Source organism: Balaenoptera ricei, chromosome 5 (genome assembly GCF_028023285.1).
Source record: "Balaenoptera ricei isolate mBalRic1 chromosome 5, mBalRic1.hap2, whole genome shotgun sequence".
In the NCBI taxonomy this organism is placed as follows: Eukaryota; Metazoa; Chordata; class Mammalia; order Artiodactyla; family Balaenopteridae; genus Balaenoptera; species Balaenoptera ricei.
Window position 1 is genome coordinate 9,591,247 of NC_082643.1, and position 17,209 is coordinate 9,608,455.

The window sequence follows — 17,209 nt, forward strand, 5'->3', positions numbered from 1 at the left end:
AAGGACACAATCAAGAAAATGAAAAGACATCTCATAGAATAGGAGAAAATATATGCAAATCCTATATCTGATAAGGGACTTATACCCAAAATGTAGAAAAGACTCTTACAATTCAATAATAAAGACAAAAAATCCAACTAAAAATGGGCAGAGGCTCTGAATGGACATTTTTCCAAAGATACACAAATGGCCAATAAGCACATGAAAAGATATTCAATGTCATTAGTTATCAGGGAGATGCAAATCAAAACCACAATGAGATACCACTTACCATGGAGACTCTAAAATTCCTCTGAAAGGGTAAATGTAATAGAAATATGGAAAACAGGAAGAATCCATACAAACACCAGAAACAAACTCATGTATGTGTAGGAAGTTAATATGTGATTGAGTTGGCACTGTAAATTAGCAAAGAGATGTACTGCTCAATGAATGATTTGGTAACAATTAGCTATCTACTTGATGAAAAATCAGACTGGATCCATATGTGATATATACAAAAAATAAATTCTAGGACCTCCCTGGTGGTGCAGTGGTTGAGAATCTGCCTGCCAATGCAGGGGACACGGGTTTGAGCCCTGGTCCGGGAAGATCCCACATGCCACGGAGCAACTACACCGGTGCACCACAACTACTGAGCCTGTGCTCTAGAACCCATGAGCCACAACTACTGAGGCCACGTGCCACAAGTACTGAAGCTCATGTGCCTAGGAGCCCGTGCTCTGCAACAAGAGAAGGCACAGCAGTGAGAAGCCCGCGCACCACAAGGAAGAGCAGCCCCCGCTCTCCGCAACTAGAGAAAGCCCACACGCAGCAACGAAGAGCCAACGCAGCCAAAAATAGATAAATAAATAAATTAGTTCATTAAAAAATAAATTCTAGATAAAGTAAAAACCTAATCATAAAAGCCTATAAATATGACAAAAGAAAAATGTTTTGAAATACCTTTATGATATTATTAGCATTAAGCAAGACATTATTAATATTATTTAGAAATATTATTAAGACCTAAATTCTGATAAAAAGAGGAAGAGTTGACACATGAAGTAAATTAAAATCAAAAAAATTTATAAAGCACCATAAATAAAGCTAAAAGGCAAACAACAGAATGGGAGAAAATGTTTGTAATCTTTATAACGGACAGGAGACCTAAAGAGCTTCTACAAAGCAATAAGACAGTGTACATAAAGAGTCACACTCAGGATGCACACTGCAACTCCGTTTTAATATCAAAAAATCGACAACCTCAGTGCTCATTAATGGAGGGATAGTTGAGTTAGAACAAATTCACACTTTTAATAGTTAAAAGAATGAGGTATATAAATATTTTGTCATTAAAAGTTCTAGTGTTAGCATAAAAACAATCAAGCTTCACAATATATGCATCTTAATCCCATTTATATTTAAAAATAGATTTATGGGACTTCCCCCTCAGTCCAGTGGTTAGGACTCTGCCCTTCCACTGCAGAGGGCGGGTTCAAAACCTGGTTAGGGAACTAAGATCCCACATGCCACGCAGCATGGCCAAAAAAAAAAAAAAAAAAAAAAAAAGATTTATGGCTATGCTGAAAAAGAAGAAGCAGGGGACACTTCCCTGGTGGTGCAGTGGTTAGGACTCCGCGCTTCTACTGCAGGGGGCACGGGTTCCATCCCTCTTGGGGGAACTAAGATCCCGCACGCTGCACAGCGTGCCCACCCCCCAAAAAAGAAGGATACGTATCTACCGGTACGTATTTTACTGATTTTATCTCTAAAGAGAAGAGGTTGGAATGGGAGGAACTAATGGATGATATTTTTATTCTATATACCTCTACATTGTTTGAATATTTTACAGTGATAATATTACCCAATCATCTAGATTTAATAACCCATAACTGGAAGTACATGTTGAAAACCTGGTAATTAAGAGTCACCAAGAAGCCCAGCATCCAGAATACCAATCATATATTATTGGTATATTCCTTCCAGTTTTATTATTGTATATTTCATAACAATATCACTCTGTATCTAAAGTTTATAGCCTTTAAAAAGATAATATTTCATGAGGATTTCCCCTTTTCAGAAAAAAATCCTCCTCTACTGACCATATAATGTATACATTGTATTCACCTAAGTTACTGAAAAGTATTTCATTTGTCTTTCAGTGGTTCATGGTGAGAGAAGTGTCCTTAAATGGCAGGCTTTCTACTGATGATTTTTATAACAGTTATGGACTAACTGTGGTCATTGACCTAACTGTGGTCACAGGAACTGAAGTAACTATTTTCTTGTCCTAAATCGGGGAACTTCAAGTTCAAAATAAACCATCTCTCCCTCTTTGGACTCAATCAGATAAATGAGTACAGTACTTAGTAAGTTCTTAATAAACACTACCTGCTATAACTATTATACTCTATTTCAGTGAGAAAAGTACCTAATAGTGACTTCAAAATCCAAAAGTTTAGGAATACACATCAATTAGTAGATCACACCAATGTGAATGTACTTAATGCCATTGAACTGCATACTCAAAATGGTAAAAATGGTAAACTTTATGTTTATTTTACCACAATAAAAAAATTTGAAAAGCTATACTGATTAAAAGACCATATAACTCATTTCTTACTGGATATTATGATTGACTAATTGAAGCAGGTTACCAGAAATTCCAGGTCAAGCCCAATCCAACAAGTCAGCAATGAAGTATGATACGTATGTCATTAAATAAGCATTCTATTTACAAATTCATTTTCACCTCTTCTAGAATCTAGGGTTTCAAAATTACTGAACAGTTTTCTACTTACCTTTATTTCTTACACATAGGTCACCCAAGGTTTACTCTGCAGATAAGTGTAAAAAGAACAAATACCGTCTTTTTACTATCACAGGGCTCCTGAATAAGATATTAGTGGAGCCCGTGTCTGAGATATCTATTCACAAGACCCTAACATATCCTATGCCATTATTTAAAATGTAATTCTCTAAGGTTACAAGGGGGATTAGTTATTCAAGGTAGAATTTCTCTCCACAGTCACTACGATCTAAGCCAGAGTTTATATTTAGAGTCATTCTAAGGACTGTAATATTACTAGTTCCGGGCAGCTGAATGAGTCTGTAGATAAATGGAGTGGATAAGCAGATATACTATTTAAAAAACAAACAAACAAAAAAAACTTGCTGAGAACTTCTGAGAGCTTTAAAGTGTGAGTGTTCTTTCTTTCTCTCTCCTTGTAAGTAGAAGGAACATGTCCGATATCAGAGGTATTAATAGGAGAGTTAAAAGCAAAATCTCTGGTTTACAAGATCATGGTTCATGTATCAATGATTAAAGAGCTTTAAGGAATAACAGGGAAAATATAAAGTTTTACCAAAGTTCTGTGGCTAGAAATATAGCACCTACCAAGGAGTCTAGTTTATTTCTAGTCTATTCCTAGAAAATGAATAAATGTAGCTGAGGTTACATTTTTCTCTCACTGACATATTCTGCTTGTTATTTTCCATCTATTAGCAATGATTTGAACTTTATCACTATTAAAAAAATTACATACTATATCAAACTCCTTCCCTTTTTTCTAATCAATGTTTAAGATTAGATTTTTTTAAATGTCCATTTTAATGAAAGTAAAACTCATTTCCAGAATTTTAAATGAGGTTGTTTGAAACATTACAAATTACAGTTTCATAAGAAGGCATAGCTTCCTTCTTCAAAACTGGGATGAAAAAAAAGGCTAAAATGCCCAATACCAAAAATGGAACTTCTCCAACATAAATTGGTTGACTTTTTAGTCTGAAATATGCTTCTACATTGCAGTGATTTCAGGCAGTTGTAAAGGAAAAGGCGATATGTGATGATATTAACAGCAAAACTTCACTAACTTACTGAAAGCAATTTGGCCCAAATACAGTGGCGAGGTTGTGAACATTCATGCGGTTCTGCACATGGTGCTTGGCTACTTTTGTCAGGAATTGGCAAAGGTACTTGAGGAGGCAGTAGTGGGTGTCTGGCAGCTCTTTTATTAAGGCTCTTAAGCTACTCTCCTGAGCAGCATTTCTGTCATCTGGAGAGAAAAAAGAACAAAAAATGTTCTCAGGCATATTTTACAGTAACAATAACAAAGATACACAGGTACAATACATTATAACACTTAATTCAGAAAATCATTCCCAGGGACTGAGATACGGCATTATAAAGAGGTATTTGTGCCTTTTCTTTGATCCTCAAGCGTTTGACTTTAAAGAATAACTAACTTATTCAAGACATCCTGAAAACCACAAGCTTTTTATTCAGTGCATAAAATAGGTTAGTATTTCAATTTTGTGTTTTCATGACACAAATTAAGATAATGGTTGGGTTTTTATTCATAGTGGAATCTTCCATTTGACTTTTGTCTTCAAGTCTGTTAAAAACAAGAATCTCTTGGTTGAATAAAATTTGATACAAAAGACCTTCCAGGATTACCATGAGTGACACCAAACTTAGAAATCAGGAATCTGTGCACAGAGAAAACTGAAGGAAACTTTTAATTTTTACACAGCTTTTTAATCACCCACGTAATATAGTTTAGAATTTGATATGTGCCTCATACAAAAGCTTAATAACCTTGTATAAAGCCAAAAATATCCAATGATGTGCCAGAATTCACAAGCAGACATGTGAAAAGTTCTCCTCAGTTCTCAAAGATTTGTTTGTTTTGTCAATATTTAAATACAGTGAAGTTGCTATCTTAAGTAATTTTGTATACTACTTTCTGTCAGAGGAAAATACAAATCTTTTACAGCAAATACTTAAGGGGAATAATGACAATCCATCCTTTAGACAGATGTGTAAGAGAATAAAAATTTAATCCACTTATATTTAATACACATTGGATTCTTTAATTTAGATAGGCCAGCTGCTTTAGCCAGTCAAGAGTATAAGAAACAGAAAAGTGAGGCAAATAAGATGCAAAGGAAGAGGACTGATTGTTAACACTGATTAGTCAGCGTTACAAGATACATAGGTAACGTGCCATCACAGGAAATGAAAACACAGAAAACACACAGAAAGTCACAGACTGCTACTGAGTGTCCGTAGAGCACAGGGTAAGAATGCAGGCTTGGGGGCCACTTTCTGGGTTAGGATCCTGCTTTAGCCACCTACTACCTGTGTGACCTCAGACTCTTCACTAAACTGTTTCCTTATTTGTAAGTGGTAATAGTAACTATCCAGTAGGGTTGTGATGAGGATGAAATGAGTTGACAGTTGTGGAGTACTTAAAACAGAGTAGCTGACACATGCTAAGTGCTATGTTAAGTATCTGTTACATAAACAAAATAACTTTTTGCTTTACCTTCATTAATTTGGTTTTATGAACACACTGAGGTTTTAGTGAAATGTCTTTTAATATGAACCCTAATCCAAACCTAACCTTTATGAATATTAGAATAAGTGATGCTGTCAAAAACAGCAATGCCAAAAATGTGTAGATTTCAATCTTTGGTAGAATCATATTGGAGAACATTCTATTTATGATTAGAATAATTATTTCTTACTGATCACAAACAATGTGATTCAATAAACTATAATGTTTAGGGCAAAATAGCTTTCTTGATTCTAGAAGTTTTTCATATTAACTTAAGTTACATTTAAAAAAGAAATCATATCCAAATACTTTGATAATCCATAAAGACATGCGGTATGTTGCATATGATGGCATTATTTTCCACTGTACTATGATCTTGCCTATCAGAAATAGGTAAGAAATGGAAATAATTAAGTTTGCAGTGATTAAAAATGAATTGAAGACTACCCATTTCTCATGCCTTTACATCATATAAATATGAACTAAGAGAAAATGTACTCCTATTTGTTTTTGTTTTTTTTTATGGTGACTAATCCAAAGTGAGTCTGGATGTTTTCATGGGTGTGTGCTCTCATTCTAAAATTGTGGATTAATTCCCAGCATTTCCGGGTACCAGCAACAGCTTTCCAACAGCCTTGACAATGCACCCCTGCCCTTCTTTCTGGCTCTGAAATGAAACCTCAAATCCTACGGCAGGCAATGTGTGAAGACACCAGATCAAAAAAAAATATTCAAAATAGTTAGGAATTTATGACATCTTTGAAAAAGAAGCAGTACTTTGATCATACTTCTAATATTCTGAAATACAATGAATAATTTCCCAGGAAATAAGACTGACAAAAAATGGGAAGGGAGACATCTATCCAGAGAATCTCCAACTTAACAAAATACCATGAAATCCTGTATGGCATGAATGAAAGAATCGCTAAATATGGTTCCCAAAAGCAAAAATAAATATGAGGGAAAAAATATATATATCTCCTTCTACCCAAGAGCATTTCTGCTTCCTCTGATGGAAGACCAGATTCACTGGTTCACTCGCTGGGTGAATTCACTACTAATTCACTACTTGGGCGGCTCTGACAGCAGCACATCACGTCTGGACCTTAAATATACATAATTTACCTCCTGAATCTGTTCAAATACATCGACAGTGCTGTCAAGACCTTACTTTATTAGCATGACATTTCTACTCGCCTCTTTCCATACCGATTAATTACGTGCTACCGTAATACTGAGAATCTGCCATGTGCACTGCGTTTCCAGAAATATGGGGTAAATATCACCATTATTGTCTGCCTACAGCCACCCCACAGACGAGGTTTCCTACACGTAAGATTAATAACTGCTCCACACGTTTAGAGGGGGACTGTGGAAGAATGCCCAGCGTAGCACTCAGTGGGGGAGGGTGGGTGTGAATGTGCTAAGGAGATGCCTTCTGATGTTCTCCAGAAGCAAAATTCATAATAATCATTATTGCTGCATTACTTTTTGATTCACTGGTACCTAAATATAATAAACAGTGCCATATTCACTCATGTTCTTGCATTTATATTGGTTATGACAATGTCTCCCTCAACGTCTCACGTCATTAACAAGCGTTAGCCATGCTTCTATCTTGGGCACATTGATTCCTAACGTATACTTATGGCACACTATGTGTGATGTTGATCACGTGCTGTCTGCGTGTCTGACTGTCTCTAACACCAGGAATATAGCACTGAACAAAATAAACATCATGCTTTTGTTAAGCATATTCTCTTTGGGGGGAGACAGACAAAAATCAAATAAAGTTTTTTGATTTATGCTATGAAGTGCTATGAAGAAACATAAAGCAGGGTCAGGGGGACTAAAGCAGAGTGATTCAGGAGTGAGGGATGGCAGGGAAGGCCTCTTAATGAGGTAATGATCGTGTTTACCTTATCAAAGTCGAGAAGGCCTCTCGGCTGTGGTGACAACCGAGCAGAGCTGAAGGAAAGAGCAAAGTGCATTCTAAGCAGTGGACACAGCAAGTGTTCGGGCCCTAAGTGGGTCCTGGGGCTGGGGCCAAGGGGTGGAAGGTGGGAGAGTGGCAGGACATGAAATCAGGGGACAGTGAAGACAGAGCATATCATTACAGTCTTGTAAGTCATGGGGTTTTTTTTCTCCCCCTAAGTCAGGGTTTTGAGCTGTGGGGAGACTTTAAAGGGCCACTCTGGCTGCTCTACTGAATCCCAACTGTGGGAGGCAGAGCTGAACGCAGGGAGACTCTGGTTAGAGGACCACTGTGACACTCCCAGAGGAGAAAGGCCAGTTGGCCTGCACCAGGTTGCCAGTGGTAAGATGGTGAGACATGGGCAGATTCTGGATAGAGTTTCAATGTGTCCTGTTTGTTTTACACATGAAAAATATGTGTATGGAATACTTATTCAATCATTCAACAAGTAGCTATTGAGTAACTACTCTATGTCAGGCACAGTTCTAAGCATTTGGGATATATCAGTAAACAAAACAGAAATCCCTGCCTTGATGGAACTTATATTCTCATGGATGAGACATTAAAAAATAAATATAGTAATAGGGCTAGAAGAAACTGGGAGTACTGGCCAGCGTGAGGCGTGGTGACTGTAATTATAAATAAGATTGTCAGGAAGGCCTCGTTGACAATGCATTCGATGTCTGGAGGAAGTTAAAGTGAAAAAAAAAAAATCCACAAACTGGCAAATGTAAGCTCTTTCAGAGTTGGAGATTGAGTTTTAAACATCTTTTAAAGCCCCTCAATGCCTGGCATATAAAAAGTGATCAAGAAGTAGTTTTAATAGATCGATACACATTTAAGGCACACTTTTAAGACACCCAGTAAGACCTAATACTATAGGAATAAAGAGACATCTATATCTCAAATATATCTACAAGAAATGTGGACTAATTTAGTCCATTTACAGAACTAGCTGGGTCAGGGTGTTACATAGGAATTACACTACAGGGAGTATTTAAATGATAAGAAATCCTTTGGTGGTCAGAGAGGAAGGATACTCGGCAATAAAATTCCACAGAAAGGCCTCAGAAATAGTGAAGTGCGCCTCTGCAGATGTATTAGAATATTTTAACTGTTTTAAACTTGAGGTTACTTCTAGAATTAGACTGGAATAAAAATTAGGATGTGTATAATTTATTAATCCAAAAGGCTTAAGAAAACTTTGCAGATGGAATAATGGTTAATAATTGAAACAGTCATCATTTTCCTTAACATCAATCTTTTCCTAGGACAAGAATTAACTTTTTCCATTAGTGAAAAGTGCCACTTCAAATTATTCATGTTTCTTAAAAGATTTTCATTGTTGGCTGAATTTGACCCATTTTTTAAGCTAAACCGCAAACAAAAAACTAGCACACAGTACGTGCGGTATACAGGTAAACTACTCAGCAGTTGAAGAAGATTGGACCGTAAGAACTTTTGTTCCAGATTAGGGAGCAAACACTGAACCATGTGACAAGTATTTGCTCTCATTAAAAAGAGATTAGGGTCGTAATCAGCAATGCTGGGCCTGCATCACGGGATGGCACCTAAATCTAATCTGGACATTTATCCCAGCGCTTGTCATGTGCTTTGACTTTTCAGTGGCCATGAAGTTATACTGTATTACTATACGTACAATCTTAGCCTCAAGGAGAAAAAAAAAAAACAACTGGCAAAATGCTAATCTCCACTACGATATATCTCAGGGCCGTGAGAAGGTCAGCCATTAAAAGAACCAAAATATTTAGCTTCATGGCGCCAGATTCACTGAAGTAGCTTTTTATTTCCTCATTAAGTCTCACACAAGGATTTCTGAAAACTTGCTAATCTATCAGATAGAATAGTGAGCTGCTGCTGACCCTGAAGACGGAGGAAGGTCACCAGCCTGAGAATATGGACGGCCTCCAAAAACAGAGAAGCCAGCAGGGAAACAGGGGCCGCGGCCTCACAACCACGTGGAACTGAAAACTCCCCCAAACCCGAATGAGCCTGGAAGCAGCAAGAACTCAGGCTGACTGACACGTCGGTTTTGACCTTGTGAGACCTGGAGGAGAGAAACCAGCTGAGCTTACACACTTCCCACAGAACAAGGAGACGGTAAACGTGTGATGTTTTAAGCCCCTACATTTCTGGTAATCTGTCACAGCAGCAATAGGAATCTCAGGCACCCCCAACTAGAGATGACTAGACTGAAAGAGAGAGATTAATTAACTTCTCCACGTTCACACAGCTCCCACGAAACCGAGCTGCAACTCAGATCCCGGCAGTCTGACCTCAAGAGCACATGATGTGATTGGTGCGCTCCAACAAAGCTCGCCGTCACTAGCGTCATTATTACACAGCACCTAGCACACTGTCTCAGACGTGTAAACATTTAAGAAATGTTCCTTGAGTCAACAAATAAACAAGCAAAATTGGTGAGCAGTCGGGGGTGGGAATCTTCATTCATTTACAATCAATTATAGCTTCTTAGGTCCTGGGGAGTATGCGGGGAACAACCTATTCATAAAAGCCTACAAGAGTGTCAGGTCACAAAATGTTTTATACCACATGTAAGAATAAACAAAACACGAACCGTATTTCTTTCTAAATACGCATTCCCAGAAGAATGGGACAAATAATCATAAAACGCCAGCTACCCTGGATTAGCCTGAATCTTACCCCCGCATTTCATTCCTCAGGAGTGGAATCGCTTCTTTAGAGTGACGAGAAGTTTATATACATAATTATGTCTTATGATTAATGGAATTGGTATTTTTCCACGTAAAAGGAGAGGTTATATTTTTACAGCTCTCTCGCAACCCTTGCCCATGACACCATTCTCAGAAGCCTCACGCGAATTTCCCAAAGGGCAGGATGATAAAGTGACTAATAAAAATTAATAAATTACAGCCTATTCTTAGATGCTATTAATAAAACTACAAATCTTATCATTCTGATTAGCTTCTGCCAGATGCAGAGGCGTGTTTATTGCCAAATTAGCTGGTATCTACACTGACACTCCCACTCCCAGAAGGAACCCACATGTTAAAGCAAAGGCAAAGGGCGCAGAAGAACAAAGAGGTGATACTTCACATTTCAGTCCTATGGCCAAAAACTAACTCTCTATGAGACCTAAGTAGTAGATCAGCGTATCTATTCTGTGGGCATTCACCGAGGGCTGAATGCCTGTCAGTGGGGACGAAGACATAGCTTAAAAATATAACAAGCATGTAAAATATTCTGTCTAAATATCAAAACTAAGAGCTCACATCCAGGCTAAATGTTAGACACAAGCATGTAACAGCTGAAGAACCTGTTTATAATGTGGGAATGTCTGTACACAGGAGCATGGGAAAAACCGTCATAGCATATAGGAGGGGGAACCTCCCACAATGACGCTCATCTTCAACAGTACTGGCAATATCCCAGCCAATAAAACTTGGCTTTCTCCATAAATCTAGTGTTATATTAAGCGAGCAAAGTACAGTAAATATGTAGTTTCAGTGCAAATCATGCTACTACTACTCTACCCGCCCTCCACTACTGATGCAGCTGAAACTTGTGTTCAGATGTAAGTAGACTGGATTGGTGTAAGTCACAGGACACCAGACCATCAAGCCCAGAGTTATTTAAGACTGTTCTGGATGTCTTCTCCTTCCCCTTAAGTCTTCAAATTGCTTATGGACTCAGTGTAAAACTTGACCATGTCCATGGGCTCAGCCAAGCAGGGGTTCAGGACACAGCTTAGCTCAGTTCAGGCAGAGATGCAGGTGTCTAGTAAGCTCATCACTTGACATCCCTTCAAACTGATATTCTTTACACAAATTTTCAATATTTTACGTGAGTCGATTCTACTGATACAAGTTGTTTTACTCCTTTTTTTTTTAATAACTCATTTGTTGGCTGTTCTCTCTTTCCCTCTTCCAGCTCAATCGAAACAAGACCTCCTCACAAAAGCATTCATGAAAAATGCAGAATTTACTGAGGATTTCACTCGGTTTGCAATAATTTGTTCCAAAAATCCCCAACAGACATTATCTTCTTGGACTTGGAGCTGCTGGGTCTCTCTTTTTCCTCTTCAAGCCCATAATCTTCATGCTATTATAAAACTCTACTGTCTGTACTATGAGGATAAGGAAAATAAAAAAACACAGACAATAACAGGTATTATCAACAATGTAGAGAAATTAAAACTTCCATTCATTGTTGATGAAAACATAAAATAGTACAACTACTTTTGAAAACTGTTCTTTAAAATGTTAAAGTCACCATTTGACTCAGCAATTCCACTCCTAAGTAGATACCCAAGAGAAATTAATACATATGTCCATACAAGAACTTGTACATAAATGTTCATAGCAGCATTATTCCTATTAGCCAACAGGTGAAAACAACCCAAATGTCCATCAATGGATGCATGGATAAATACAATGTAGTATAGTCATACAGTAGACTATTACCCAGCCATAAAAGGAATGAAGTACTGATGTATGTTCCAGCATGGATGAACCTTGAAATTTATGCTAAGTGAAAGAAGACAGTCACAAAAGACCACATATTGTGTGATTCCATTTATAAGAAATGGCCATGATAGGAAATTTGTATAGGTGGAAAGTAGATTAGTGTTTCTCTAAGGCTGGTAGCAGTGGAGGGGGGAAGTGGGGAAGGAATGGGGAGTGCCTACTAATGGCCTTGGAGTTTCTTTTCAGAGCGATAAGACTGTTCTAAAACCAGATAGTAGTGATGACTGCCCTCTATGAATACACAAAAACCACTGAACTGTACACTTTAAAAGGGTCAATTTTATGGTGTGTAAATTGCATCTCAATAAATAGGGAAATTCTGTTGGCTCTAAAATCCAGTGTAGGAAAAAGTTAGATGAGAACTTTCAGTCAAAGATGAGTTTATCTACTAAATGGGAAGGAAATCCAAAAAAGAAGGGATATATGTATATGTATGATTCACTTCACTGTACAGCAGAAAGTGACACAGCAGTGTAAAGCAGCTATACTCCAATAAAAATAAAATAAATAAGCTACAAGGATATATTGTACAGCACAGGGAATATAGCCAATATTTTATAATAACTTGATAGAGTATAATCTATAAGAATTTTGAATCACTATGTTGTACACATGAAACTAATATAATTTTGTGAATCAAATATACCTCAATTTTAAAAAGTAGATACATTTTAAAAAAAGAAACGGAACTGTCAAACTGTTTTTCAAAGTGCTGTACCATTTTTACATTCATACTAGCAGTGTGTGAGAGCTCTAATTCCTTTATATCATAACCAACACTTGTATGGTCAGTCTTAATTTTAGTCATTCTGATATGTGTAAGTGGTAGCGCATGGTGGTTTTAATTTGTACTTCCCTAATGACTAATGATGTTGAATAGATTTTCATTTGTTTAAAAAAAAAAGCATATATAGTAAAAAGTGAAATGCACTTCCAGAAACATGTACCCATCCACATATAATATTTTTAAACAATCACCTCAATAATAATACATAAGTCATTTACCATGTACTAAAAAAAAAAAAAAATGAGTTTATCTACTTTTCCTCTTAATAACTCACTAAAAGGACAAGAATTTAAGGTATAAGCCATCAATCAAGGATAAGGAGAACACAGTTGAAAGGACAAGGTAGATGGAAGATTTCAGTAAGTTTACATACACACGTATTCACACGTGTACCTCAAGACCAGTTGTTCTAATGCAGAATAACTTTGCTCAGTCATGACCTCTCTTCCCAAATCTGCATAATCCCACTCAGTACCTAATACTACCTCACAGTGTCAAAGGTCACTAAGAGGAAAATATTTATATGTGTACTCAGCAAACAAACGATCATCTAGTTATCTGGATCTACAATCTTAGAGATTATAGGGGATTATAAACAAGAATTAGGCTTTTCCTGTCACATGGATGTGGATGGAAGCAGAACCAAACTGGAATATCATCAGAATGTATAAAGTCATGTGTGGAAACCTGGGTTTCCTGGCACCACATTTCTCATTTATTCCAGTGGAGGGTTCACACATCGGACTGATTGGCAGCTTGGACAGATATGCAAATGGCCATGCTTTCTGCTCTGAGTTTAGGTCTTTACCAGGAAAAAATGCATAATTTATATATTTGGCATTGCTTATAGAAAACCTAAAAGGCATACGCTGAAAATGGAAAGGGCTTAAACTTGGAGTTTAATATAATGATTCTCTTTTTCATAGAAACAAATTTGTGAGGGCTGAATAATTTTGAAAGAAAAGGAACTCAGTAAGAAGGAATGAACCTAGGGAAGGAAATATTTCATACGCTTCCTCTGGAGCTCACTCTACCCAAGGAGTAATGACTTAAGAACTAGTATTGTAACTAGCCAACATCTGCATAGTACTTTAAAATTTGCAAGGCAAAACCACCCAGCTAACATCAAACAGTACAAGTAGCATTATGATATATATCAATAGATAAAAGACAGCCTTAACTCAAACTTATCTAGTGAATACCCCACGTAATGAAGAAAACCAGCACAAGACTCAAGTGCAAGTCGGTGTATGAAATTAGATTTCTTTACAATTAGGCACTGTGCTGATTAAAATGGCATTACTTGGGTGGTTTTCTTAAGAAAAACAGATGCTGTCTCAATTATCAAATGCTCATAAGCTAAAATTCACAGGTACTTAACTCTCACACATTGTTTGAACAGCTATTATAAAATTCTATCCCATTTAAAATCAAATATGCGGGGGGAGGCAAAGAAGAATGTCCATTTAAAGAGACGAACTGATCACGTAATTCTTCCCAAGACCCCACTAAAATGACAGTAAAATGATGTTTAAAAAGTATGAGCGCCCGCAAGCAAAAAAAGAACAGCAGAGAAGACAGAAGGAGATGAGATTTCAAAGCCATTTGGAAGTGAATGCGAGTGACTGAAAACAGACAGGCTGTGTGAAAGCCCTTCAGGCTCCAGGGAGCTCCCGCCACCCTGAGTACCCAGGAGAGCGTGCCGGCAGGCAGGAGTGCTGAAGTTTAGGCTCTTCATAATGTCAGTGTGTTCTTGGACATCTGAGATAGCTAAGGGCTAGAGCAAGGAACACAGTGGAAAATGTAAAGATCAGTGAAAATGTGCTAAGAACTAACGGGTCCATTAGCTTACTTCCCACCTCCCTCCCACTCCTGCTCCTGAGGAACTCAATGGTTGAAGAGAAAAATATATCCACACATTGACATTTGTGGGTTCCCAATGAAACAGCTAGATTTCTCTATATCCCCACCATCTACTCTACCTGAAGTGAGATACACCAGTAGACAAGCCCACTGGCCCACATGCAAAATGTTATTCCTAAATCACAGCAGCCAAAGATCCTCATATGTTTGAGTAAAGAGATACAAAAAGAAATATAAGGGGGAGAAAACCAAACCAAAAACAAGCAAGCACATACCACCAAAAGCCTTATTTGTATCTCAGAAAGAATAAGAATAGAATGCTATAAAACAGAGTACTTTGAAACAGAGCATAAATATGTTGGCTATTAAAATCGAAAAGCTAAAATTTAAACAAACAAGGCTGGAAAATAAAGTTGACTGAATTTCACAGAGAACAGAATTAAAAGAAAATGATCAAACCTCTAAAGGCACAACACAAGCTAAGACAGGTACATTTCCAAGACCAAAAGACAATATTTTCCAGGTTGAAGGGATCTGCTGAATGTCCAACACAATAGACGAGAAGGGATTGAAGGGGAGAGCAGGTCCAGGAAGACTGGTGTGGGAGGCTCAGGGTGACACCTACTACCGGGGGAGAAGAAGCAAAAGGGCCAAAGAGGAATCGCCCCAGAAATAAAGAATTGATAAATTATGCGATGTTTTGAAAAAATATAGGTAATGGTGGATTTGTTGGAGCAATTTGAAAAAAACTGCAGATATGTTTTTATTCACATAATTTTCTATAAACCTCAGACAAATATTAACATCAGGCAATGCACCTCACACAGGCACGCACCCTCACATAGTCTTAACAAGGTAAAAATTAATTATGAATTCAGCTAAAATTATGATAGAACGATACTGGAGTAAGTAACAATGTAACAGCTAATTCCGCATATTTCGTAAGTGGAAGCAATGAGATGATGTCTGAAAGTGAGAGATCAAGATAAAACATTTTATTATCAAATGGAAGCAAATACCAAAAGAACAGCTAGATAAGTGAAAACTGATTTGCTCTGGGAAAGAAAATTAAGGGCTGTCAAAGGCTGTGTAGGCGTTTTCTATAAAAATCTTTCCATTTTATTTGATTTTTTAATAAAATCGTATGCATGTATTAGTTTGACAAAAATATTTCTTTAAATAAAGGAAAATATGTCAAAAGCAATAAGATGATGAATTTTATTGAGAGTAATAAAATCACTTAACAATGTGCCACTTCAGTATTTGATTAATAATGTTACTGACAAACAACCAAACCCAATTATATTATAAACTACCCATTCCCCCCACCTTCCTGAACACACACTGTGCTCACTGTTGCAATCACGTACCTCTGTTTTCCAAACACCTTTGCTCCTGTAATCTTTTCTTCCTAAAATGAACACCATCTGTGGGAATTCTACCAGCCCTCCAAAGCCCAGCTCAAGTACTAATTCCTTCTTCCATAAACCCTCCTTATCATCTGACTTAGAAATGATTCCTCGCTGTCAACCCCACTTTATTCTGTGTATCCTGGCTCTCTGTGTACATGTTCTAGTTCCCTAATAAAACTGTAAGCTCACTGTTGGCAGGACAGTATCCTACTTTTCTATGTGATCAATAAAATACCAAACAATGCCTTCATCTCAATTTAATAATTGAAAAATTTTCAATCACTGATTTAATATAAAAAAAGTCCTGTACTATATATAACAGGCCATATCTGCAGGCTTATGCTTTCATTAAAATTATATAAAATATTTTTAAAAATAAAAATTGATAACTGGTAGCCATTCCAAAAATATTCCCAAATGAATTTCTGGAAGATATGGTCCATATTGTGTGATTTACCGGCTCAACCAACAACCAAAACTTCAAGTAGTTTCAATTAACTTGGGCAAGAATTTTGAAATCTTCATTTAACTCCAAACTGGAACTCATTTTGTCCCTTTTCCTTCCTCCTCCTTAATCATTAGGCAGGTAGGTGCACTTATTCTTCTGTAATTTTTTTTTAAGAGACAGGGAAGTTAGGATACAGAAAGGATAAAGAAATCAATTTTAAGGTTAAAAGTGGAAAACTTGAGGGAAATCACACTAAATGGTTTGTCTTCGTATAACTAAGAAACCAAGGGGTGGAAGCGAGGGTTGAGGATAAATTGGGACATAAGTACAGGGAAGGAAGACTGCATTAGAACTATGGATGCCTGTGTCTCATCTCTAGAGATGATGATTTAATTGGCGTAGGATGTAATGATCTCTGGGATTTTTCAAAGCTTCCCAGATAATTCTTCTGGGCTTCCACAGTTGAGAAGCACTAACTTAACATTTATTAAACATATATGACTGACACTGTTTTAAGTGCTTTAATGGATAAACTCAGTATCCACAACAAACTCAGGAAGTAAACACTACTATGAACAAACTACGACAACAGTTAGGGAAACTAAGTGTGGTGGTTTCACAATGTCCACAAAGTCTGACACTTCTTCCTTCAAAAGATGGTGCCTAATTCCTCTCCTCTTGAATATGGGCCAGATTAAGGACTTCCTCCTAATGAATAGAATGTGGGACAAATGATGCTATTTGACTTCTGGGGCTAGGTCATTGAAAAGATAGCCTCCATCTCTCTTGATGTGCTTACTCTGGGGGAAGCCAGCGACATGTTATGAGAACACTCAAGCAGCCATCAGGAGAGGCCCATAGAGAAAGGAACTGA

At 37.2% G+C, this 17,209-nt stretch overlaps 2 protein-coding genes across 5 annotated transcripts in view; one reads left to right on the forward strand and one right to left on the reverse strand.

Annotated features, from left to right (window-relative positions):
* Nucleotides 1-17,209, forward strand: part of HERC3 (HECT and RLD domain containing E3 ubiquitin protein ligase 3) — a 513,145-nt gene that overhangs the window by 457,870 nt on the left and 38,066 nt on the right. The window lies entirely within an intron of this gene.
* Nucleotides 1-17,209, reverse strand: part of FAM13A (family with sequence similarity 13 member A) — a 340,455-nt gene that overhangs the window by 280,101 nt on the left and 43,145 nt on the right. For all 4 annotated transcript variants that reach the window (XR_009503212.1, XR_009503211.1, XM_059922406.1 and 1 more), the window contains exon 4: nt 3,860-4,037. Coding sequence is in view for 2 of the 4 variants with exons in the window: in XM_059922406.1 (XP_059778389.1) it covers nt 3,860-4,037 (178 nt within the window). In the remaining 2 variants the exon portion in view is untranslated. The remainder of the gene's footprint in view (nt 1-3,859; nt 4,038-17,209) is intronic.